At 43.3% G+C, this 25,001-nt stretch overlaps 2 protein-coding genes across 2 annotated transcripts in view; one reads left to right on the top strand and one right to left on the bottom strand.

The window, feature by feature from the left end:
- Elp1 (elongator complex protein 1) overlaps window positions 1–20,883 on the top strand; it is a 35,574-nt gene extending 14,691 nt beyond the window's left edge. The window contains exons 11-29 of the mRNA XM_021161195.2: window positions 54–284; window positions 1,338–1,502; window positions 3,313–3,412; window positions 6,955–7,140; window positions 8,407–8,513; window positions 9,112–9,215; window positions 11,244–11,297; window positions 11,387–11,492; window positions 12,626–12,741; window positions 13,076–13,149; window positions 13,402–13,480; window positions 13,743–13,822; window positions 14,951–15,088; window positions 15,186–15,271; window positions 15,785–15,933; window positions 16,750–16,873; window positions 17,220–17,317; window positions 19,152–19,353; window positions 20,438–20,883. Of these exons, the coding sequence (XP_021016854.1) occupies window positions 54–284; window positions 1,338–1,502; window positions 3,313–3,412; window positions 6,955–7,140; window positions 8,407–8,513; window positions 9,112–9,215; window positions 11,244–11,297; window positions 11,387–11,492; window positions 12,626–12,741; window positions 13,076–13,149; window positions 13,402–13,480; window positions 13,743–13,822; window positions 14,951–15,088; window positions 15,186–15,271; window positions 15,785–15,933; window positions 16,750–16,873; window positions 17,220–17,317; window positions 19,152–19,353; window positions 20,438–20,565 (2,327 nt within the window). The 3' untranslated portion in view covers window positions 20,566–20,883. The remainder of the gene's footprint in view (window positions 1–53; window positions 285–1,337; window positions 1,503–3,312; window positions 3,413–6,954; window positions 7,141–8,406; window positions 8,514–9,111; window positions 9,216–11,243; window positions 11,298–11,386; window positions 11,493–12,625; window positions 12,742–13,075; window positions 13,150–13,401; window positions 13,481–13,742; window positions 13,823–14,950; window positions 15,089–15,185; window positions 15,272–15,784; window positions 15,934–16,749; window positions 16,874–17,219; window positions 17,318–19,151; window positions 19,354–20,437) is intronic.
- Window positions 20,884–22,135: 1,252 nt separating this feature from the next.
- The window catches only part of Actl7a (actin like 7A), a 22,742-nt gene continuing 19,876 nt past the window's right edge, over window positions 22,136–25,001 (bottom strand). Inside the window, exon 2 of the mRNA XM_021161194.1 lies at window positions 22,136–22,183. Within this exon, the coding sequence (XP_021016853.1) occupies window positions 22,136–22,183 (48 nt within the window). The remainder of the gene's footprint in view (window positions 22,184–25,001) is intronic.

The following is a 25,001-nucleotide window of genomic DNA, read 5'->3' as shown; positions in this document are numbered from 1 at the left end:
CAGCTTGGTCTCCAGTCTCTGATGGCCTTTCCTTCCCTTCCCTCCACACACAGTCCAGCTCTGGACGGTGGGGAACTATCACTGGTATCTGAAGCAAAGCCTGCCCTTCAGCACCACTGGGAAGAACCAGATTGTGTCTCTGCTGTGGGACCCGGTGACACCGTGTCGACTCCATGTTCTCTGTCAGGGCTGGCGGTATCTATGCTGTGACTGGCACTGGACCACTGATCGGAGCTCTGGGAATAGTGCCAATGACTTGGCAAATGTGGCTGTTATTGATGGAAGTAAGTTGCTGTGAAGTGTGTCCATGAACATGCAGGTCTTGACCCAGTGCCTGCAGATAGGCTGGTTTAATCAGAACAGTGAATAAATCTTCATTTTGGTTGTTTGGTTTGTTTGATGTCTTTGATGATTGGAAGCGTCATTGTATAGAATATGTACTGTACTGAAAACCCCAGTTCCACCCCACCCCAACTCCCTATTGAACTTTATTTATAGTCTTACACATTGACTAATCTATCTGGCCTTCGAACTTGAAGACTGGCACTTTTCTCCTTTTGCAGGGAAAAGTGGAGCCATGATAGAGTAGTGGGGTCTGTTAGACTTGTGTTGACTGTACACTCCACAGTGTGGCTTTGTGTTTTGTTTAAGGACTATAAAGTACCTCATTTTTCAGGATGCTTAGTTAAATCCTAGACATTTACCTCTCTTGTGAGGACGATTGGTGTTTTTAATTAGGTGTAGGATCAGTGGTGGGGCGATAGATTGCAGAATGAAATAGCCAGAGATAGTTTGCTGATAGCCGATAGATGCTCTTGGCGCTCAGTGTTCTGTGCAGTGCTTTTAATACTGACTCCTGTAATCATGTTCTGTACAGAGAATTTAGTCACACCTTAATTATTAATTTATATATAGAAAAGTGCTTTTTAAATGTGTGTGTTGGAGGTCTTTTTTAGGTGGAGTTTTGGCATATATCCTGGTAGTCCTTTATAGATCAGCCTTCTTGAACTCATGGTAGCCCTCCTGCCTCAGCCTCCTAATTGCAGCCCTTACGTTTTGGCTATCCTAGTTTAAGTCTCTCTTCCTTACAAACCCAGGTTTAAAGCTGAAACTTTGACCTCTTTGTCTTTTTGCCCCAATCCCTGGCACCTGAACCTTCCAAGTGCACTGTAGGTGTAGGGGCCACATTAGCTACGTGCACACAGAGATCCTCATGCCTGTACTGTTTTTAAATTTATTAATGAGGAAATACCAGAAGTGATTTTGAAGAGCTATGCTTACTGCCTGCTTTTCACATTGAATACCTGCATTGGCTAATCCTCCTTTTCATTGTGTAGACAGGGTGTTGGTAACAGTCTTCCGGCAGACCGTGGTCCCACCTCCCATGTGTACCTACCGGCTGCTGATACCACATCCAGTGAATCAAGTCATATTCTCTGCTCACCTTGGAAATGACCTTGCTGTCCTCGACGCCAGTAACCAGATTTCTGTCTACAAGTGTGGTAAGTGGAAACAGTGATCCAGGAGCTCAGTCAGTCCCTGTTCCCAAACAGAAGCAAGTCACAATGTGGTGTCATCTCAGAGCCAGTGTTTGTCAATTCAAAAGTCCAATTTGATTTCGTCATAATATTTAATTGGCCTTCATTTTCTATACATTTCGCTCTGCCTTGATGATCCTGAAGAGTCCATTACTTAAGAAGGACATTCAGCTCTTGAGATAGCATGGCATCGTCCTGCTTTCTCCTTACTTTGCACACAATTGCACACAATCTTAGGACTCTCCTAGGAGTGTTCTGAGCCTTTTCCTGCTGTATAGAGGCATGTACATGTGGCCACAAATATTCCTGTGTCCTGGAAAATAGGACATTTAGTGTTTTTTGTGAGACTCTGTGGTTGTATCCTGACAGTTGTAACTTTGTTTCAAATACCTGTTGGCATTTCAGTGAGGACAAGCCTCCATAGCTGCTAAGAGAATAACAGAGTTAATTAATTCACAGTAGAGTTCCTACTTTCACACCAGGCCTTCTTAAGCAAACAGCCTGCTTTTCATAGGAATTCTCTGGACAGATCACCAGCTCCTCTGATTTCGGTTCCACATGGTACAGTGCTATTTTAGTCTTTTTCCATGTGTGAAACCAGCTTTCAAATCAGTAATGCTCGCATGTTCATTGTTGAGTCACATGGTATGTCGTCTGGCAAGTGTTGTGCAGCAAGGTTGGTATAGCATAACATAGGAAGACTGTGAGTAGGATGGTAGACTGTTGGGGGCGGGTGTCCCAAGGAAGGCTTCTCTGTGTTTGACCACATTCCTGCTGAGAATCTGAGAGGGAGACCACACGTGTGGCTAGGAGTATTCCAAGCATTCAGAAGCAGCTATAGTGATGTCTTTTGTTGCATTTTGAAACAGCTAGACAGCCAATGACTGTAGGAAGACAAAGGAGGAGAGAGGGGTGGGTGGGGCATAGGGATGACAGAGAATAGCTCTTTCAGGGTCTTGAAGGTCCTTGTTCTGAATGAGGTAGTTGTCATTAAAGAGTTGGAACAGGGTGCAATGTTCTGGCTATTTTAGAGGATTATAGTACCTGCTGTGTCAGGAAACTAGATCTACAGTGAAAAAGAGTGGTGCCCCACCCCGCAAGACAGGGTTTCTCATGTAGCCTAGGCTGTTCTGGAATTCCTTTTTTTAAAATTATTTTGAATTGGTATGTTCGTATGTATGTATGTTTGTATGTATGTATGTGAGTACACTGTAGCTGTCTTCAGACACACCAGAAGAGGACATTGGATCCCATTACAGATGGTTGTAAGCCATCAATCATATGATTCCTGGGGATTGAACTAAGGACCGCTGAGCCATCTCTCCAGGCCTATGGAATTCACTCTGTAGATGAGGCTGGCCTCAAACTCACAGCGATGTGACTACTTCTCTCAAGCTCTGATATCAAAGTTGTGTACCACCACTGCCCAGCAAAACTATCTTAGGAATACTAAGAACTGTGGAGATGTGAAGCTGCAGAAAGATGGCTGGGGATATTGGAGACTATCTGTAGTGTGGGGAAGACAGTCCCTCCCTCTGGCCCTGCTGAAGGGTTGTTTTTATTAGTGAAAACTGGGTTGACATGGTATTAATAGGGAGCAGGTTTTGATTGAGCCTGAAAAGTATGTATGTGGAGATTCAGGAATGAGGTTGAAATGTCATTATAGTTTAGATTACTTCATTTGTCTTCAAAAATCCACTTGTTGCAAGACCCTACATTCTTGGCATTAGGGGAACTAGTTTGCAATGATATATTTCCATTTTTTGTTTTCTAGGTGATAAGGCAAACATGGATTCCACAGTGAAACTAGGAGCCGTGGGTGGAAATGGATTTAAAGTCCCTCTTACAACACCTCATTTGGAAAAGAGATACTCGTAAGTGCCTAAATAGTTTGAGTCTCTGGGAATGGAGCTAGGTATCATTTGTCCTGGATTCATCCAGCCTTTACTGTGGGGACTGTGAAGTAGGAACACCAGCGGAGCTTGGCAGGGAGGCTTCGTTTACTGTGTACCCTGTATTCCAGTGGCAAGGAAGGTAGGGTCACGTCCCATCCTAGGCTCTTATGCCCACAGCAACCTTGTTATCTAGGGAGACTCCCATGGGAAGATGGATATAAAGACAGTAAGGCACAGGACTTTGTGGCCCTTACATACATGGCATGTCCATGTTGATAGTATGTGGCCCTTACATACATGGCATGTCCATGTTGATAGTATGTGGATGACCCAAGTCAGTTTATCTTGGTCTCATTCCAGATCAAAGAATTCCTGAGTGTTAGAATTTTAGACTCAGCATTGAAATCAGAGTGTACTCTGTCTTGGAAACAGCAGTGCAAATGGCTGAGTGTGATTAATGCCATTGGAGGCATTTGCAGATCCTAAGTATTGGCTTCAGAACACCACCAAATAAGAGGGCAGAATTAGAAGATATGTAACAGTTTGCCCAGGATCCTGGACCTGCTACCTGCAGAACCCAGAATTTGATGCTATTAAGTTTGGTCTGCTCCTGTTCTTAATCACTACGGACACTTGTTACAATATTAATAGGAACAAGTACAAGTAACAATGTAGAAATGGTTTCTTAGATATGTGTCATATATTTAATAAATACATACTTTTCAAACAAGCATATGCTTTGGTGCCGCATATAGAATGCTAATTAAGGTTGTTTGTTCATTTGTTTTTGTTTGGTTTTGTTGGTTTTGTTTTGTTTTTTCAAGACAGGGTTTTTCCTCTGTAGTCCTGGCTGTCCTGGTACTCGCTTTGTAGACTAAGCTGGCCTCAAACTCACAGAAATTCGCCTGTTTCTGCCTCCTGAGCACTAGGATTAAAGGTGTGCATACTGTGTCACATGATAAGTTTTAAAAGTGTTTCTATTCCTTCATTTTATGCTATATCAGGCAGTTTTCAAACTACTGCAGTAACTTCTTGAGACCTGTGAACTTAAGAAGGAAAAGTCTATTTTGCCTCCAGTTTTTGAGGTTTTAATAACCTGTTGGCCCCATTGCTTTGGCACGGGGCTTCAGGATTATAGTACATGATAGAGTCCCACTCACCACATGCTTGCTGTGGGTAAAGAACTTACTAGGCTCCTCGCCTCTTTGAGTGAGGTTATTCTAGTGACCTAAACCTCGACTTCCTATCACTCCACTCATTACAGTAGTCCAGAGGTTAGAGACCAAGCCCTGACCTGTGGGCCTTGGGAGGAGTTCTCCAGATCCAAATTTACCAGTTTGACATCACTAGACAGAGATTCAGTTCAGATTAAGAGTAAGGCAGTTTAGAACAGGGTGCCTTCTTCAATTCATGACCCCTTTTCTACTAAGTAGCTTCTAGGTGACTGTGGGTATATAAGTAGATAAAATAGTGTTCAAATTAAAGATTAACTGATAACTATAAACTTATTTTAAAGCAATTTCTTGGAGCTGGTGAGGTAGCTTAGCTAGCAAAGTGTTGGCTTGCAGGCATGAGGACCTGAGTTTGGTCCAGGCTTGGAGGCATGTATGTGCATTTAATCCTAGTGCTGGGGAGGTGAGAAGGTGAGAGGGTCTGTTCTGATTGGGAGCTGGACGCCAGTGAGAGACCTGACTCATAGGAGGTGAATGGTATTGTTGAGGATGACACATAAAAATAGCAGCCCCGCCAGGCGTGGTGGCACACGCCTTTAATCCCAGCATTTGGGAGGCAGAGGCAGGCGGATTTCTGAGTTCAAGGCCACCCTGGTCCACAAAGTGAGTTCCAGGACAGCCAGGGCTACACAGAGAAACCCTGTCTTGAAAAACCAAACCAACCAACCAAACAAACAAATAGTAGCCCAAGTTCTTTGGTATACATAGAATCTTACCACTTCTTTTCTCCCTCCCTCCCTTCCTTTTTTCTATCTTACCCCTTCGTTCATTCATTCATTCATTTATTTTTGTGGTTCTCACATGCAGTATTGTGACCCCATGGGATCCTAACCCACAGTTTACACAGATTTTAAAAAATGAAGAGGAGGAAAACCTAGTCATTCAGAACAGGTGTCCTAAGTACACAGGTCTTCTTCATCTTGATCCTTGGGAAAGAACTGGTTGGCATTGGGAGGGAGAGAGCTGCTGAGAACCAGAGCCGGGATGCCTGTGTGCTGCGGACTCTGGCCAAGCTGTGTGCAGTGGGGACGGTGTTGAGGGAGAGTTGGCTGAGCAGGCAGATCCTGCTCTGGACCAGCTCTTTGAGTGGCTACTGATGATTTGCCATTGGACCCCAAGGATAGGATTTTCCTTCATTCAATGACAAAATGATGCCCAGATCAGGTACGTGTTAGAAGCAAGGAGGCTGTCCCTCCCTTAGTAGTTGTTTTCATGAGAGGTACCTAGTGAAGGGCCCCTCTCCTGAGGCTGACCTCTGCTGGCATCTGGTTTGAGTGTTGGTTATTGGTGTCTTGGGAGGGCGCTGTGGTTCATTCTCTTAGGCACAAGAGTGGAAAGTTTTCTTACGTTGTTAATTTCAGAAAGATACTCTTCAAATCTAAAGATCTTAGGGTATGAGAAGGTTGACTTAAAACAATCTGTTGTTCTCCAGTCAGACAAACATTGTTTGGGAGGGTTCTGGTATTTGGTATTAGCATGTTTTTTTCTTTATTCTTGAGACTTTCATGCATGCATCCAATGACATATAATCATCTATCCCCCATTTCCCTTCTCCGACTCCTGCCTTGCCTTTCTCACCCCGAACTTAATCCTCCTATCTCTTTTTTTGTAAATAACTTCCTAAGTCCAGTTAGTGCTGTACATAGATGTGTGAGTATGGAGCCATTCACTGGAACGTGGGGTTCCTTCCTATTGGAACATCCTCAAAAGAGAGTAACTCCCTGCTGCAGTCACTATCAACTGCCAGTGGCTCCACAGTAAGACTGGGCTGTGGATGTCTATACAGGGCCCCACTGCTGCTGCGGACCTGTGTTAGCCATGTCTTATGCAGAGGACAGCATTCTACAGCACTCTTGCCACCCATCAGCTTTGTTCTTTCTGTTTCCTTGTCCACTGTCCTTAAATATTAGGGAATTATGGGTGGTGTTTTCTTATATAGTTATTTTCAGAAAGATACTCTTCAAATCTAAAGATCTTAGGGCATGAGAAGGTTGACTTAAAACAATCTGTTGTTCTCCAGTCAGACAAATTGTTTTGGAGGGTTCTGGTATTTGGTATTTGCATTTTATTTTTCTTTATTCTTGAGACTTTCATGCATGCACTGTCCACTGTCCTTAAATATTAGGGAATTATGGGTGGTGGTTGATACAGATGTTCAGGGCTGGAGCTCAGGTTTGGTTTCTACAAATAATAAGGACTTGTCTATATTCTTCCTTTAAGGAAAGGTCTTAGAAGTTTCATGATTTAAAGCTTTATTCTCTTTAATATGTTCTTTAATATTTGAAACAGGATTCAGTTGGGGAACAATGAAGAAGATGAAGAAGTAAACGCACTGCAGTTGAGCTTTCTCACCTGGGTTGAAGACGACACTTTCCTGGCTATAAGCTACAGTCACTCCAGCTCACAGTCCATTATTCACCATTTGACTGTGGCCCATTCTGAGGTGGATGAGGAGCAAGGCCAGCTGGATGTCAGGTATCATGGTCCATCCCTGTATTCAGTTTGTTGAATTGGAAATGCAGTTACACATTGTGCAGGATTAGGGAAAAGGAGCAGCTTGTTAGACAAAGCAAGAGGCCTAGATGTAGTTTTGAGCCATGTTTAAACAATAAATCAAACTGTTCAACAAGTAGTGAAAAGGAGTGTAAACACTGCCAGGTAGGCAAAACAGTGTAAGTTGTGATAAACATTATAATTAGTTTTAATAGGTAATCACTGTGGTCAAGTCTCATGGCCAATATATTAAAGAAAGTTTATCTACAGAATACATCTATTTTTAAGTAGTGACATTAAACATGTTGCTTGTCTTCTCCGTGTGTGGCTTCATTTGCCACTAGAAAGCCTGTTTCTTTTCTGGTTCCTCATTCCCTAGGCCTGAGCATGTTTGAATCATGACCTTGTCTGGGTCACATAACAGTATCAGACTACTGAAGAGACTTCTTTGTCATGCAAGCCCTGAGGTGTAGTAGAGAAAGTTTCTGGCAAGCTTCTAGAGTGTTACAGGCTTCCAGTGGAAGACTGACTGTTTAGTCTTATGCCCACATCCATTTGTAAAGTTTATGTTTGTTTATGGTGTGTAGTGTGTGTGTGCATCATGTATATGTGGTGCTCATGAAGGCCAGAGGAGGGCTTTAGATTTCCTGGAACTGGAGTTAGAGATGGTTTTGATCAACCATTTGGGTGCTGGGAACCGAACCTAGGTAGGTCCTCTGGAATACCATCTAGTGCTCTAAACCTCTGCATTATCTCTCCAACACCCCTCAATCTTCTTACTTATATAGATTTGAGACAAAGTTTCACTAAATAGCCCAGGCTGGCATTTAATTCACTTTGTAGCCCAGGCTCCTCTGGAACTTGGAACCTTCTTGCTTCTGGTTTCTAAGTAGCTGAGCAATTCTAGGCCCACCAGGCATAGCTGATGCAGTTATATGTGAAGGCAAGCAGTAAACTATAGTACATTATAAGGAAGAGCCCTCTGTGTAGGAGTGCTGTTCCCACAGCTAGGCTAGCTTACCGGCTCTGGAAGATTATGATAGTAACGGTAACCTTCTCCATCTCTGTCGCTATCTGTGTGTGCAAATATATGTATTCCATTGACATAGGCAGTGTGTCTCCAAAGGATAGTGATAGCTTTCACTATAGCAAAAGCAGAGCAATTTCTCTTTTTTTTTTTTAAAAAAGATTATCTCTTATACTTACCTCTCTGCTATTTTTATTTTGTTTTTTTTTTTTTTGCTTTAGTTCGTCTGTGACAGTGGATGGAGTCGTCATTGGTTTATGTTGCTGTTCTAAGACCAAGTCATCAGCAGTACAGCTGGCTGATGGCCAGGTGCTCAAGTACCTTTGGGGTGAGGATCAGAGTTTTAGGAAAAGAGACTTATAAATAAATAATTCTTGAGACTGTATACTTGTGAATATCTTGTCAACACAACCTGATTATTGGGGATTTTTTATTTTCAACTATTTTTAGTTCTCTTCCTCTTTTCCCTCCTCCTCCCCCCTCCTTTTATTTACTTATTTATTGAAGTCCACTGACTGCATATGAGAGAAAATGTGCAATGCTTGTCTTCACAAAGCTGAGTGACTTCACTTGATTGTTGGTTGTTTTTGCTTGCTTGTCACACCAGCGTTGCAGCCCAGGGCTCCATGCACGCTCGGCAAGCACTGTATAATTGAGTTGCACCTCCACCCAGTGGCTAAGCCTTCTAATTACCTATGATGCTATGCCACAGAGTAGGTTGGCAGGTGTAATCAGCTCCTGATTGGAGCATCCTAGTGAGTGTAGAGTAATCCAAATCTCAGTCAAGGTGTTTGGTGCATTCTGGTGTTGGTTTTTCTTTTGGTGGGTTTGGTGGGGATGTTGTTCATTTTGTTTTCTTTTTAGTGCTTAACAGGAAAGCGCTTATGTGCTATTTTTGTAAACTAAATTTGTTAATCTTACAACAGAGTCACCTTCTCTGGCTGTGGAACCCTGGAAGAACTCTGAAGGAATTCCTGTTCGATTTGTTCATCCATGCACACAGATGGAAGTAGCCACGATTGGAGGAGAGGTGAATAGACACAGGGCAGGGAAACTCATCGTGGAGAACAGTTAGTGAGTGAGGGCACTGGGTAGAAAAGTGTGGGTCTTGGAACTGGACCTGGGTCTCCACTACAGGAAGTTATCTTCTTTTCTTGCCCTCAGGCTTCTTTATTGAGAAAAGGGAAAAATCAGTCTTGAGAGCTCAGGAGAGAATTAAGGGAGATAATACATGTAATTGGCAAATCTCACCTCGAGTTTATAGAATACTCAAAACCTTATGAAATACCTCATGATGAAAACACCCAGTCTGAAGAGTAATATTTGACAGGTTGTCATCACAAATATTAGAGTTTATACTTGAGCTGAGTTATAGGATACAGCAGTCAGAAAACAAAGCAAGTTTTAGTTTCTTTTCAGTTGCTATGGTAAGACTCCATGACCAAAGAAACTTACAAAAGAAAATAGTTAATTCAGAAGCTCACAAGTGCAGAGGGTGATAGAATCCATGACTATGATGGTGGGGGTATGGCAGTAGGCTGTCAGGCATGGTGCTGGACAGTAGCAGAGAGCTTATATCCTGGGACAACCACCAAACTGGGAATAGCCTTGGCTTGGAAACTGCAAACCTGCCCCCACTGACACACCTTTTCAAACAAGGCCACACCTCCTAGTCCTCTGAAACAGTTCCACCAACTGAGGAGACCCTCGAGACCCGCCACACCTTTTACTATAGATAGTTGAGTGACGGCAAGGAGCAGTGTGTGGTGGTAGCAAACAGTGCAGTGTTTGGGGCTAACTAGAGCCTGATAGTTATGATAGCGGCTGTTCCAGAAAGCCTCTCGGAGGGAGTGGTGTGTGTGCTGAACATGAAGAGGAAGCTGCTCCTAGAAAGGGAGAGTGGCCCTAGGAGAAGGTACTAGAAACTCCTGAGTTTAGAAAGATGGGCAGAGTAGGCTTGGGGCAGCACACAGAAGATGCTGCAGGCCACAGCCATCTGTTGTACATCGTGGCTCAGGGTCCCCGCCTTGAGCCCTGAACTGTGGTTTTTGCTGTTCTTCCCACTTGAGGTGGCGCAGAATAGAGGGGATGACTGTCCCAACCAGGAGTATATTTATACTGTTTAGCAAGACTCTTCACTTGGCGTAGGTGAACAGAGATGTTGGGAGTGACAAGAAATAAGCACTGCTTTGTAGTGAGAGTTTTGGTTTCTTTAAAAACTCAGTTCTATTATGTGAGTCTGATTTTGATTTAATCCCAGGTGTGGGATATGGGGCTGGTTGAGTTTGTCCCCAGCAGCCAGCTATGATTGTCTCATGCTCTTGGGGGAGTGTGTTTTTTCCAGCTGCAAATTGTTTAATTCTGGGAACTCTGGAAAGGGTATAAATGGGGAAGCGTCCAGTGGGGCTGTGGATGCTGTTGCTCTCTCTGTTGTTGCTGCTGATCGTTCTGCTGTGTGTTTGCTGGATTGTTATTGCTTGGTTGCTGGATATTGAGACAACAAAGATTGGACTTGCCCCTAGGCACCTGATGCCCTAATCAGCAAGTTTATACCCATTTTCCCTCTCTTTCTCTCCAATCTGGTGTTGGGTTGGAAGGGATTAGGGTGGAATAAGGGTTGGTACAGTGGTAGATAAATAGAACCCAAAAAAGCATGTCATCACTACCTTTAATCTTTTTAATCTGGTAATTAAGTGGGAACTCCCTTCCTGCCTCCCAAAAGAGGTAAATCTATTGATTTTTTTTTTTTTTTTAAATCATCAGAGAGATGTGTTCATCATGTTCAATATGTGATTCCTGCTGCCTAGAGAAGTAGGCGGGAGCTGAATGGGTATAGAATGGGAAGATCAGCAGACTTTTAGGGTGAAGTCAAAGAAGCGAATGAAATAGACAAGATAAGATAGAGTGGCTTGCTTGTTTGAATGGTGGTGCATTCACTGTGTGAGGCTTATTACAGAGGCTTAGGGAATCAACACTACAACTGTACAGTAAAGACCATAGATAGGTTTAAGACCTTGTGAATTGAGTTGCTTATAATTTCATGTTCATTTCTTTGCAGGAATGTGTCATTGGTCTGACTGACAGGTGTCGCTTTTTTATCAATGACACTGAGGTATGTAGGCTTGGTTTGGGTTTATCTTTCTCACAGTAATGCTTCCGAGTATGATAGCTGACTTCCCGTGGGCCTCTTGCCTGTTGCAGGTCGCATCAAATATCACGTCATTTGCTGTGTGTGATGACTTTCTACTGGTGACAACCCATTCCCACACCTGCCAGGGTTTCTCCCTAAGCGGTGCCTCACTTAAAAGTAAGCTCTCCTATACAAAATGGAGGTATCTCCGGTGTCTTGAATTCTTGATGATTTTAAATTCTTCACCTACTTTGGCTGTTTACCACAGAGTCCTAGGCTCATTTATTAGGATCTTTCTTTGATCCAGTATTTTTTTGAGATTTGTTCTTTTCACAGTGTATGGGTGTATGTGCAGAGGTGTGCCAGCACCTTAGGTGGGTATGTGCCTGTGGGTGCAGGCATCCTTGGGAGCTGGAATTAGAGGCAGCTGAGAGCTGCCCAATATAAGTATTAGGAACTGAGCTTGCATCCTCTGGAAGAGCAGTACACACCATTAACCCTTGAACCACCACCTCTTTAGCCCTCTCAGTATTGACTTTTTTCTAAATCATTCTGTTTCAGTTACCAGACACTCCACAAAGAAAATTCTAACATAAGTAACACATTCTAAAAAATTCTTCATGAAATTTTATTATACAGCTCATGTGCTCGAACTTCCTTGAAATGGATTTTCTCATTGCTCAACTGCCATTGTACTTCTGGATGCCATCTTGTTGCTTGTAGTCCATTAGCACTGATATATATAACATATCTCCACCCACTCAGTGAACTGTATTCTAAAAGGCCAGTTTATTTTCTTTGCTGCTGACTTGGGAACAGGAACTCTTTCTGCCATTAGTATGACTAATGTTAAGGTAATGCTAAGAAATAGAAAAGGTTTTCCAAGGCTAGAGAGGTGGCTCAGCGGTTAAGAGCACTGACTGCTCTTCCAGAGGTCCTGAGTTCAATTCCCAGCAACCACATGGTGGCTCACAACCATCTGTAATGGGCATCCGATGTCCTCTTCTGGTGTGTCTGGAGGCAGTAATAGTGTGCTCACATACATAAAACAATAAATCTTTAAAAAAAAAAAAAGGGATAGAAAGGTTCTCCAATCCCTGTATTCCCTAATTGCTTAAGAAGCTGTGTGTGTGAATGTGTGTGAGTACTCTGTAAAGAGAGGGTCCTTTCCAGGAGTGAGATTACTAGAGGCTGAATGGGAGAGCAAAGGAACTTTATGTGAACTGAGTTTCAGATACTAGGCAGCTACTACTGCAGTTGATGGAGCATGGTTTCCTGTGGTCGTTCTCTAGCCTTGGCCTTATTTTTAGTGCTACAGGCAGCTCTGAGTGGCAGTCATGAGGCCAGTGGAGAAATTCTGCGGAAAGTGGAAAGGGGTTCCCGGATCGTCACAGTTGTTCCCCAGGACACAAAGCTTATACTACAGGTAAGCCGACTCTTCAGACTTTCAGCTCACCACCAGACAGACTACTTATAGGCTGCATTTTAGGCTCTTCTGTACTTTTCAGCCATTTAGTATAGTCCTCCTTTCTTGGCTATCTGTTGGTTTTATGCAAAGGAGCATTGATTGACACAGACTCTGACCAATAAGATTTAAAGGGAAACTTACTTAAAAGTTAAGATAAATATCGAACGCAAGTGGATTCTGCTAATTGTTCATTTTATACCATTGTGGTGGTTCAAGAAAAGTTAAGTGGAGCTGTGCCTCCTGCTGCTTAAATGATTTCCAGTTGATCAAAGATGCTTGGTTTTATTTTGAGATGCCGAGGGGAAACTTGGAGGTTGTTCATCATCGGGCCTTGGTCTTGGCACAGATTCGGAAGTGGCTGGACAAGTAAGTACTTATTCTCTGTGTGACTATAACTGTGTATGTGTAAGGACATATAACTATACATTTTAGCAGGAAAATAATGCTTCACCTGTTATTTTTTTTCTTCCTGTAATTTCAGAGTGAAAGTCAGAACTTGTTTGTTATTTGGAGTGTAATTGGATGATAGCCATTCTGTGTTGTAATGAAAATATTTCATTACAGGGAACGTAGATTTTAATGGAATGTGTTTTTTATCCATTTTTCCTGTCCTCACAGACTTATGTTTAAAGAAGCATTTGAATGCATGAGGAAACTGAGAATTAACCTCAATCTGATTCATGACCATAACCCCAAGGTACACTTTGCGTCTGACCAGTCCTCGAGCTCCTTTCTTTTTTTTTTTTTTTTTGGTTTTTAGAGACAGGGTTTCTCTGTATAGCCCTGGCTGTCCTGGAACTCACTCTGTAGACCAGGCTGGCCTCGAACTCAGAAATCCGCCTGCCTCTGCCTCCCAAGTGCTGGGATTAAAGGCGTGCGCCACCACCGCCCAGCAATTCGAGCTCCTTTCTTGCGTGAATGTCATCTAAGTTAAAATGCTTGTATACTTTCTTTGATAGGTGTTTCTCGAAAATGTGGAAACCTTCATAAAACAGATCGATTCTGTAAATCATATAAACTTGTTTTTCACAGAACTTAGGTAAGTATTTTGATAACTCATGATTATCACGTTTTAATTATTGTCTCTTACTGATAAAGAAATAGCTAAAGAACAAACATCTTTTTGAATAAAATCATTGTATCACTGAGGGCACACGAGGGTTTTTCCTCTAGTTCTTTAACAACATCAGATTTTTGTTTTTGTTTTTGCTTTATTTTATTTTTTTTCTTTTTCATGACAAGGTTTCTCTGTGTAGCCCTGGCTGTTCTATAGGCTGGCCTTGAACTCAGACATCGCCCTGCATCTGCCTCACAAGTATTGGGATTAAAGGTTTTTGCCAGTATGCCCAGCTATAGCATCAATCTTAAAACTGAGTTTTAAAGTTCTGATCCTGAATTGTTAATTTGACTTGCTTTCAGATTTCCCCATAAAGCTGTTCTTCTCATGAGACTGGAATCAAATATGGTCCTTTCTCTGGTGATTTTTCTTCAACTTTTTAAAGATAGGAAAACACTGACTGTTCGAAACTTGTACTGACCCCCAGGTTCTGTAGTTCCTGTTGTCCTGTGTGTGCTTTTATTGCTAACCATGACCCATCCTCTTCCTGTTTTAGACAGATGTTAAAGTTGGAGACAGCAGTTCTTTAGCTCTAGAAGTCCCCTTGTATAGATAGCATTAGCTAAAGCACTCTCTTAGTATGGGGTAGTTAACTGCTACAGAATGTGTAGTACTCTGTCCAGTGAGTTTCGGCCCCTGTTTACACATTATGTAATCCAAACCCTATCATGTCACACAGTGAGAGTTCTCTCACATCCATTCTCTGTTAGTGCTTACATCACCACATAACTCAACCAGGATGGATTTATTGTGGTGTGATTGCGGCTGCTTTGACTTGCTGTGTACACTGCTGTGCAAATACACCACCCTTTCTTCATTCTCTGATTACTTGGACACCTTGGTTGTACCCTGCTTTAGGCTAATCTGAGCAGAATTATGAACATGATTCAGTCATTCTTTGGTGGATATGTTTGATTCCTCACTATTTGAATAACTTAATTTTCCAGGTCCCTTTTTATTTATTGTTTCACAAACATGCCCAGTATGTATTAGTATTTGGAGCCCTACACTGTTTGGTAAAGTGATCTGTTCATATACTGTGGTTCTTAGGGAAGAAGATGTCACAAAGACCATGTACCCTCCCCCGATTACCAAGAGTGTCCAAGTGTCCACACATCCTGATGGGAAGAAACTTGACCTCATCTGTGACGCGATGAGAGCAGCCATGGAGAACATCAATCCTCGAAAGTGGGTGCTGTGTGTTGTTGGCGTACACATCCCAGGATGTGGAGATGTCTGTCCTGTGTATTAGTCTTGTCATTCCGGTTTTCACTTACTACCTCAGGTTCTGCCTGTCAATACTCACATCTCATGTGAAGAAAACCACTCCGGAACTGGAAATTGTGCTGCAGAAGGTACAGGAACTTCAAGGTAGAGACCTGCACGAGACACTTGCCTGACTCAGCCTGACTCAGCCTTCATTGTTGGCAGATGGCCATTACTGTGTCATTGCCACTTCATGGAATGAACTTGCCCTCTTTGCTCACCATATTCAAATGTGAAGATTTTAAGTGCTAAGCATTTATGAATGAATCAAAAGCCTATGTTCATCTTGTATCCCAGTCTATCAGAGTCTGTGGAGTTTCCTCCAAGTGATTCTGTTTTGATGTTCTTTTCTTTTCTTCTTTTTTCTTCTCCTCTCCCCACACCCCTTTGGTTTTGTTTTGGCAAAGTCTCCTGTAGCCCACTGTGGCCTCAGACTCACTATGTAGCTACAGATGACCTTGAAGTTCTGGTCCTCCGCTTGAGTGCTGGAATTATCGGGAGCACACCCCCACAGCTGGTTTTATATGGCAGTGGGAATCAGTCCCACAGCTTCATGTGTACTAGACAAACACTCGACTGACTGAGCTCCGCCTCCTGTTCTTTCTTAAACTCCAACAGGAAATCTTCCCTTTGATCCTGAGAGTGTGAGTGTAGAGGAGGCTTTGAAATACCTGCTGCTCCTGGTGGATGTTAATGAATTATTTAATCATTCTCTTGGGACCTATGACTTTAATTTAGTCCTCATGGTAGCTGAGAAGTCACAAAAGGTATGTAGAGTTGAGACTTTTGCAACATTTTGAAATTTCTCAGTGGTGCTTTATCTAGTGTTACAAGTGGATGCAGATCTGAGTCTCCAGGACTGGAATTGCTAATCCCCATGGTCTGTATTGTTCTGTGTGTATCCACTTGTCTTTGAGACAAGTGCTGACCTGGAACTCGCTAACTAGGTTGGCTAGCTGGCCAGCAGGCCTCAGGGGTCTGACCATGGGCTATTTCCCAATGCCAGAATATCAGGCCCATGCCACCATGCCTGACTTTATATGTGGGTTCTGAGGATCTAACTAAAGGTTCTTGTGCTTACAGTAAGCTATATCCCTGGCCCAGAAAGCTGCTCTTTAGGAAGAAGACTCAGCTTGCTAGGCATGGTACAGAGCAGGAGGTGGTAGGGCCTATAGGCTTGGATCCAACTCAGTACATTTTTACCTTCGTTTTGATGTGTGCTCTACATTCTGGCATATAAACCGCGTCATCAAGGACACTGAGAGCTAGGTTTGGCTCTCTTAGGGGAGACTTAGGTTCACTGTTGACTGTCGCTTTGACTATAGGTTGTTGTTTTTCTTGTCAGCATGTGTGTAAGGAGCTGAGGCTGTTGTGAGATGTAGAGGTTAGTCATTATTCCAAGTTTAATTAAACTAATACCCAAATATGAGCTCTTTTTTTACCAAAACTTTGATTTGATGTATTATATGATATATAATTGATGTATAAATATAATACACATTTAAAATTATGCTGCTCTATGCTTATTGCCTTGATTATAATTTATATTCTTTAAATATTACAAGTAATAACTTTTTTCCTAGGATCCTAAAGAATATCTTCCATTTCTGAATACACTTAAGAAAATGGAAACTAATTACCAGCGGTTCACCATAGACAAGTACTTGAAACGATATGAAAAGGCCCTTGGACACCTCAGCAAGTGTGGTAAGGGTTTTTTGTTGTTGTTGTTATTTAATTTGGATTGTTTATTTTTTGTTGTTGTTTTTCAAGACAGTGTGTTGTGCATGTTTGGCATTGGCTGTCCTCAGAGATGGCCTGCCTCTGCCTCTTGCACCTGCCTCTGCCTCCTGAGTGCTGGGATTAAAGGTTGTGCCACCGCCTGGCTTGTGGTAAATTTTTATTACTACTTTTAGTGTTCATTACTGCTTCAAGTCTTCTTTGAAACTAGACTATAAGATAAGATACAAAAAGTTCTACATTAATGTCGCTTAGGAAACATAGATGTAAGTAAAAGTCATTATACTTCCAAAATGTGATTTTTTTTTTTCAGGACCTGAGTATTTCACAGAATGCTTAAATTTGATAAAAGATAAAAACTTGTATAAAGAAGCTCTGAAGTTATATCGGCCAGACTCACCACAGTACCAGGTATGTGGTGGGTTAAATGAGGCCCCCGATTTTGCTTTGGACATTAGTCAGGAAGTGAGGACATCTTGAGTCCAAACACTGTCCTTTGGCTTCTAGGGTTGTCCTATGACCCATCAGCCTCATCTTAAACTTGTTAGGAGAAAATTAGCCAGGGCAGCAGTGCTTCAAGAGTTCCAGAGGTTGGTCGGTTTATGTCAATAGCTTTAGGTTTTCTTATGTACCATGTACTGTGCTGCAAAGTCAGTGGATTATCTCCTCCTCCCTGTGGCCTGACCCAGGTTACAGATGAGGCCACAGCTTGCATAAAGGTCCAGAGCTGCCCAGTGGCTTGCCTAGGGCACTGAGTCCAGGCTCTGTGACCACCGTGGCCATCCACTCATCACTCTTCTGCATGCCACCCTCATTACCATTTTGGTTTGTCTGCAAATCGCACACACATTCTTACAGTTTGCTTCCTAGTGCTACGATAAAACACGGGGCAAAAGCAGCCTGAGGAGGAAGGGGAGAAACTTGGAAGCAGGAAGTGAAGCAGGGACAGTGGAGGAATGCTGCTGACTGGCTTGCTCTGTGGCTCACCTTCAGCTCCTGCCTTACATAGCCTGTGCTGACATACCCAGTGGTTCCTTCTACAGATAGCTCTTAGCAATCAAGGAAATGCCACCCTGACAGCCTCAGGATACTCTAATGAAGGCAGTTCCTCAATTAAGATTTTCTCTTTCAGGTGCTTTGACAACCAAGGGTGGCTAACAAACATGTCTCTCTGTGTTCTAGTCTCTGCCAGTTGCTTATTACTGTTATTATTATATCATTATTCTTATTTATGTATATGTGCCTGCTTTCCTGTTTTTGCACTGGGTTCATTCAGGTGCCCACAGAGGCCAGAAAGGGGTGTTGGCTCCCCTGACACCTGCCTGATAAGGTGTTAGGAACTGAACATGGTTCTCTGAAAAAGCCTCAAGTGCTCTCATCCTCTGAGGCATCTCTCCAACCCCCCAGCCAGCTTCTTCAGTACCACTCTCTCGCTTTCTCCATATGCCCAGTTAACTGTAGAGTGTTTCCCAGATGGGTTGAATAATGACCTGCCAGCTCTTTATTGTATTCTTTCTTGAGTCCACCTGTCCATGGACATTACCAGTCTCCCATGAAAGCCATTCTTAGATGAGGGGCTAGATAAAGTGCTAATTTGCTACTTTGTCTCTGCCAGGCTCTGGCTTCCGGATGGGCAGGGACTGGGTTGTACTCCTGTATCTCTGCTTCACCCCAAGCTGCCTCAGAGCCTGGTTTTCTCTCCTTCCCTCAGCCTCAGTAACATTAACCTCATCATTACTCCTAAATCTACTGTGTACACTCTTGTCACAAAACCCTTGTGCCTGCTCTCTCCTGACTGTTCACATAGTTCATTCCCTTATAGCCTTCAGAGGTGGCAAACTTAGCGTTTCTCCATCATTTATCTTCCTCTGCCATTTGTTATAGACCATGCTGTGTTAGCCATGTAGGCAAAGGTTTAATGCACTGGTTTTAGATTGTGTGTGTGTGTGTGTGTGTGTGTGTGTGTGTGTGTGTGTGTGTGTGTGTGTGTGTGTGTGTGTGTGTGTGTGTGTGTGTGTGTGTGTGTGTGTGTGGTGGGGCAGAGTGGCTGTTACTCCTACCACCTAGAATAATGCATATGTAGTACTCAGTCTATGCTGAATATGTAAATACTATGTCTTCAGAAAGGGTTTGTGTAGGAAAAGGAAGGGGCCTAAGAGTGGTAGCTAAAGTTGCCCACACTGGAAATAGAAAGAACTACTACCACACATTTCTTTATCAGACCTCCCTCCGTATCTTGTCACAGGCGGTCAGCGTGGCTTATGGCGAGCACCTGATGCAGGAGCACCTGTACGAGCCAGCAGGGCTTGTGTTTGCCCGCTGTGGGGCCCAGGAGAAGGCACTTGAAGCGTTTTTGGCTTGTGGCAGCTGGCAGCAAGCCCTCTGTGTGGCTGCCCAGCTTCAGATGGCCAAAGACAAGGTGGCTGGCCTTGCTAGAACTCTGGCAGGTAAGCAGGGCCATTTTCTGTTCATTCTTCAAAAGGTTTGTGTTTGTTGCTTTGTTTGCTAATTTTGTAAATACATTTAGGGCAACATTCCTGAGACAGACTCATTTTAGCTCTTTAAAGAGAGCAAGAGCCCCATTGCTACAAGCACCTCCAAATGTCCTGGCATATTACAGCAGTTTACTTCTCTGACCTGCCTGTGCTGGGTGTCTGGCTTTGTAGGCCCTTAAAATGAGATTGTGGCTGCAAATGTCCTTGAAGTTACACTCTGTTGTCTAGTCCACCTTACTCACTGACCCTTTGATATTATGGCCATATCTAACAGTGTGGCTGTGTTGGCTCTTTAAGAAGGTAAAGATGAAGTTTTGGTGTAGCCAATATATGGTTGAAAATATATATATATGTAATAGCAGTTGCCAGAACTGATGTGGACAAGACCACAGGTACAAGCAGAAAGCAGAGGCTGCTGAGTGGCTTGGGGATGAGGGATTTCCTGAAGTGTCGGCTAGGCTAGCACTTCTGACCTCTGAGAGTAGTGTTACAGGGCTGGTAATGACCAATGAGGTAATCTCTCTGACACAGGTGGCAGGTGGTAGGTGCTTAGTGAATACGATGTCTTGGAAAGAGCATAATGGGCTGTCCCACGTATGTGCAGCAAGCACTCACTTTGAACCTGGCCTTATTGGGTTTTGACCTAGTCAGGGAAGCCCGTGGGCTGTGCCAACATGCATTTGTTTTGTTACTCACCATGGATACCTGGTAAAAATCTATCCTAAGGCAGGAAGGGGTTAGTGCCTGAAACACTGTTCTATTCTCAGAGGTCAGAAGTCCTGTGATTAATTTAGATTCCTTTACTAGGCAGACTAGCAGTCCCCTGTAGTCTCAGGGGGGCCACAGCTGAACATTTTCTGCTTCAGCCTGACCAGGTAGGGTACACAGCTAGGCTGGATAGGAGGGGTGTGCTTCATGCTGTGTAATATCCCTGTGTCCTCACAAACACCCAGAAGCTTTTAGGCTGGAGCATTGTAGGGACAGAAGTGGAAGCTAGTTTCCTTTTGCTGCCAAGTCCTTGTTGCTGTCTTTTCAGGAAAGCTGGTGGAGCAGAGGAAACACAGTGAGGCAGCCACAGTCCTGGAACAGTATGCCCAGGTGAGCTCCTCCCGTGACACCACATCAGCAAGAGAATCTCCCATACCTGCTGTTGGTGAAAACTGAAGGAATCCTGCTAATGGTTAGCTCTTGATGCGGAGTTAATTATAAAGGATCCATTTGCTGGCTTGCCCTGAAAATCTCAGTCTGGTGTGTCTAACCCTGCATCCAAATCTGAAAACCCTCAAAATCTGCAGTGTTTGAGAACTGAAAGGGATGCCACAGATATGAAATCCTGTTCCTGCCCATGGGACAGGTTATATTCAGAGTGTAGGGCATGGGGTGTGCATAGGAAATACAAATGAGTTACTTGCTTAAACTTCTCTTCTGTTCCCCAAGATAATGAATGCATTGTATATGTGTAAATATTGTAAAATCTGAAAAGAAAAACCCAAGTTCTTGAGGTCCTAAGCTCATATACCTTTTGTGCTGTAGTGTTTGCTAGTGACCTGACTCAGTAGAAAGCAAACTCAACTTCCTATGTTAACTTTGGCAAAGAAGTAGTGAGCCTGGGCAGGACAAGTGGCTGAGGTGCCAGGTTTTCCCTGCAATCCCTCAGTTCCTCGCTGACCCTTACAGGGTCCTCCTGGCTGGTGTGCCCCACCCCTGCCCTACACTCTCTAGCACAGGGCTCTGACTGCTCTTTCGTATATTGTCCAACCATTTTGGTTACCCATTCTCTTTGTATATTGGGTTTCAGCCACAAATGAATGAAAAAAGGAAGGAAAGGCCGTGACTGCTCCTAGGTATGATGGAGGAAAATGTTTAGTGAAGATGTGGGAGAGCATAGCCAGAGGCAGTGACATCCAGGACAGGCCAGAGTGGACATAACCAGAAGATGAGTTGTGCCCTGCGAGACGAGTGGGGAGGGATCCAGGTGCACTGGCTAGAAGCCCAGTGTTGCCAAGAGAGTCTGTAACCAAAGTGGTTGGATTATATAGGGAAGAGAGCCTAGCCCCCTAGGCTGAAGAATTTAGGGTAAGAGGCAGAGTATGGCAGCCAGGGGGAACCCTGCAGCAGGTAGAGATGGGAATTGTAGGGAGAACCTCGTCTACAGGTCTGCTTTTGATGTTAAGTAGGCACCTCTGCCATTTGTACCAGTTTGAAACTTAACAATTAGAAGATAGTTCATTAAGCAGTGGGCGCTGTCTTGCCTTTTATTACCCTTCTGTATATTAAAAACGTTTCTTTTTTAACCAAGGCAGCTTGTAGGTTTCCAGTGTCTTGGTGGATTATATGTGAAAATTTGGTAGAATTACAAAATTCTACCAAATGTATTATGAAAGTATTAAGGCTGCACTGATACTGACCACAGGCTGCTGGGACACAGGCACACAGTGGGTAGACAGACACCAAGGATTGCTGCTGTGTTCCGCTTTGGCTTTTTGTGTTGTTGTTATTGTTATTGTTGTTGTTGTTGGTGGTGGTGGTGTTTTTGAGACAGTTTCTCTGAGCAGCCTTGGCTGTGCTTGAACTCACTCTGCAGAACAGGTTGGCCTTGAACTCACAGAGATTAAAGGTGTTACACCTCCGTCACCAGTTCAGTTTTGACCTTTTGAATGAGAAGACTTTTCTCGTTTTGTTTGTTTCTACACATGTATGCATGCAAATGCACGTGTGTGCACCTACTTGGCAATCAGAGGACAACTTTCAGGGTGTTCTTCTCTCTTTCCACAGTGGGTCCCTGGGGAACACAATAAGGTGGACAGGCTTATGAGGAAAGTAGCATTATTGTTCATTTGTTTTTTCATTCATTCATTCATTTAGTCTTGAAACAAGGTCTCAGCATACCCTATGCTGGCCTTGAGTTCCTGATTCTCGTGCCTCTAACTCCAAAGTGCTGGGATTACAAGCATAAACCACTGCACCTGACTTATGAGAGTTTTATAGTTGTCACTGCTTGTATTAGGGTTCTTGAGAGAAATAGGACCAATAGAATGAATATATATTAAAAGGAAAGGACAGGAAGAGCCGCACTCAGTATGATCTGCGTAGTCTGCAGTGGCTGTCTTCATATGGAGAGGCTGAGAACCACTAGCTGCTCAGTCTACAAGGCGGGCGCACTGCAGGGCTGGAGGCTTCAGTTCATGCTGGAAGACTGAAGGACTGGGTTCTGATAGCAGTGAAGGGACGCAGCAGCAGCAATCTGGTGGATGAACTCGCCAGCAGGACACAAAGCCCAGCAGACAAAAATCAAAGCTTTCCCCTCCTACTTTCTTTAGTCTGGGCTNTCACCAGAAGGTGCTGTCCATGTGTAGGGTTGGGCTTCCTACTTTACATGACCAGATCTACAAAACCCTCATAGCTGTGCCAGTTGCTTATCTTCAGTTAGAGCCCAGCTTCAGTCAAGCTGGTAATCAAGGCTAATTNCTACACTGGTAGACATATTTAAGACAAAAAATTGTACTGTTAGAACATTTCAAGGTCTGTCATGGGTTAAGACGGAAACATGATAATTTGTATTTTAGAAGATACTGTAAGAAACCACGTTGATGCGGGGAGCTGGAGAGATGGCTCACCCCCATGGCAGTTCACAACTCCAGTTCCAGGNCTCCTGTACCCTTTTCTGGCCTCCATGGACACTTGGCATGCATGTGGTGCACAGACATATATGCAGGCAAACCATCCATANAGATGAGATTAAGTAATAGCATTTATAAAACAAGAGAAGAAAGTGTGTTGGGTGATTGAGCTGAAATATCAACTCAAAACCTTGCCTAAGAGTGTAGAGAGCTTAGAGGAAGGTTCCTACTGAGATGCACCTCACTTTCCCTTGGACCTGCCTGCACCAGGCATGTTAGCTGTGGCTCCATAACAGTTTACTGTGCATACAAGGCAGCCAGCCGCTCACAGCAGATACTTACNGCTTCACCATCTGGGCAAAAAGATGAGNAGTACTTAACTTGCAGCTTAAAATCACCAATTTCAAACTTANTTTCCCTCTCTAGATNTTTTGGGTTTTGTTTGCTTTAATTTATGTGTGTGTGTATGTTTCTGTGTGAGTTAATACACCTGTGTGTATGCTTGGGTGCTTGGCCGGGCCAGAGAAGGGCNTTAGGTATCCTTTGTTACTCTGCTTTCTTTTGTATCTGAATCTGGAGTTCACTCCTTAGCTCAGCTGGAAGCCAGCATGCCTCATGGTCTTCCCCTGTCTGCCCACTCAGGGCTGGGTTTTATANGTTTGTGGGANNGTCTAGCTTGTCAGCTCTTGTGCTTGTGGGGCAAGCCCCCTCCCCCACTGATGCATCTCCAGCGCCTCCATTTCTAGCTTAAGCAAATGCTAATGCCCTGCTTGTCCTCACACACTATCTTGGCGACATTTTGCTGCTGCTTGTGAGTTATGCGTCTGTTCTCGAATTCCCTTGTGCTTTCTTCATTGACTCATGGATTGTTCCAAAATGTGGTATTTAACTTGCAGGTATTTTGAAAATTTCCAGCCATCTCTTACTAATTTTTACTTTCTGTTGTGATTATATACTTAAAAAGATTATTGGATGGGCCAAAATATGGTCACATTGAGAGAAAGTTGTGTGCCTGCATGGTATGATGGAGTGNTCCCTTGGTTACATTGGGGTGTTCAGCCGTTTGTGCAGTANGGCCTTTTCTGTTCTTATTGATTCTCTTAATACTCTGAGTTGCAGGGAGGAAAAAACTGTTTAGATTTCCCATGTTCTTGCCTCTCAGCAAGTGTTTGCTTCCTACATTTTCAAGCTTTGGTGTAGGTAGATGCCTGCCCATGGTCATGCCAGATACCATCCCTCTTCACTGGTTAGTACTGTTCCTCACATTCCTCATTCTAAAGTAGGCTTCGTGTATTGGGAATCCGGCTAGTCCAGCTTTTTAAAAACTGTGGCCTGCTTTTTCATTGTTTTGATTCATCTCTGGCCCCAGTTCAGGCTCAGCACTGCTCATGAATTTATCATCATGCTCCACTGTTGGTAATTAAGTGTCCCTCATGCTTGCTCTGTGAATTACAGTAAATACCAGTCACAAATTAGCACACCATTCCACATNCAGGCAAGGGTCCCAACAAGGGCACCTTTCATCTCTCCTGCCTCTCCTTAGTGTAACAGAGTTTAACTACGTATACTACAAATTCTGTAATTTGTTACTACTTTTGCTTTTAGTGATGAGAAAAATTTCAGATGACTCAAATATGTATGTCTCTTATTTTCTCCCTTTTGAGAGAAGCTAGAAATGTGAACTTTAATTTGATATTTTCTGAGCTTTAAGAAACTTGAAGGCACTCAAAATATATCTACAACCTAATCCTAAGAGCTAAAAGACAGTGCACTTAGGGAAACCCGGCTGAGTTTATTGATAAGTATGACTGTGTGCTTAGACCCCACACCGAGGTCAGCAGCTAAAAATCAGATCTATAAACTGGGCTTCATAGAAACTAAGAATTATCAAGACTGAACAAAGACAGCTTGCAGAATAGAAGAAATATTTTCAAAGCATTTATCTGATAGTGATTTAATACCTTAGAATACATGAACAGT

The sequence above is a fragment of the Mus caroli genome, chromosome 4 (assembly GCF_900094665.2).
Source record: "Mus caroli chromosome 4, CAROLI_EIJ_v1.1, whole genome shotgun sequence".
Classification (NCBI taxonomy): domain Eukaryota; kingdom Metazoa; phylum Chordata; class Mammalia; order Rodentia; family Muridae; genus Mus; species Mus caroli.
This window is presented reverse-complemented; position numbering and strand designations above follow the sequence as displayed.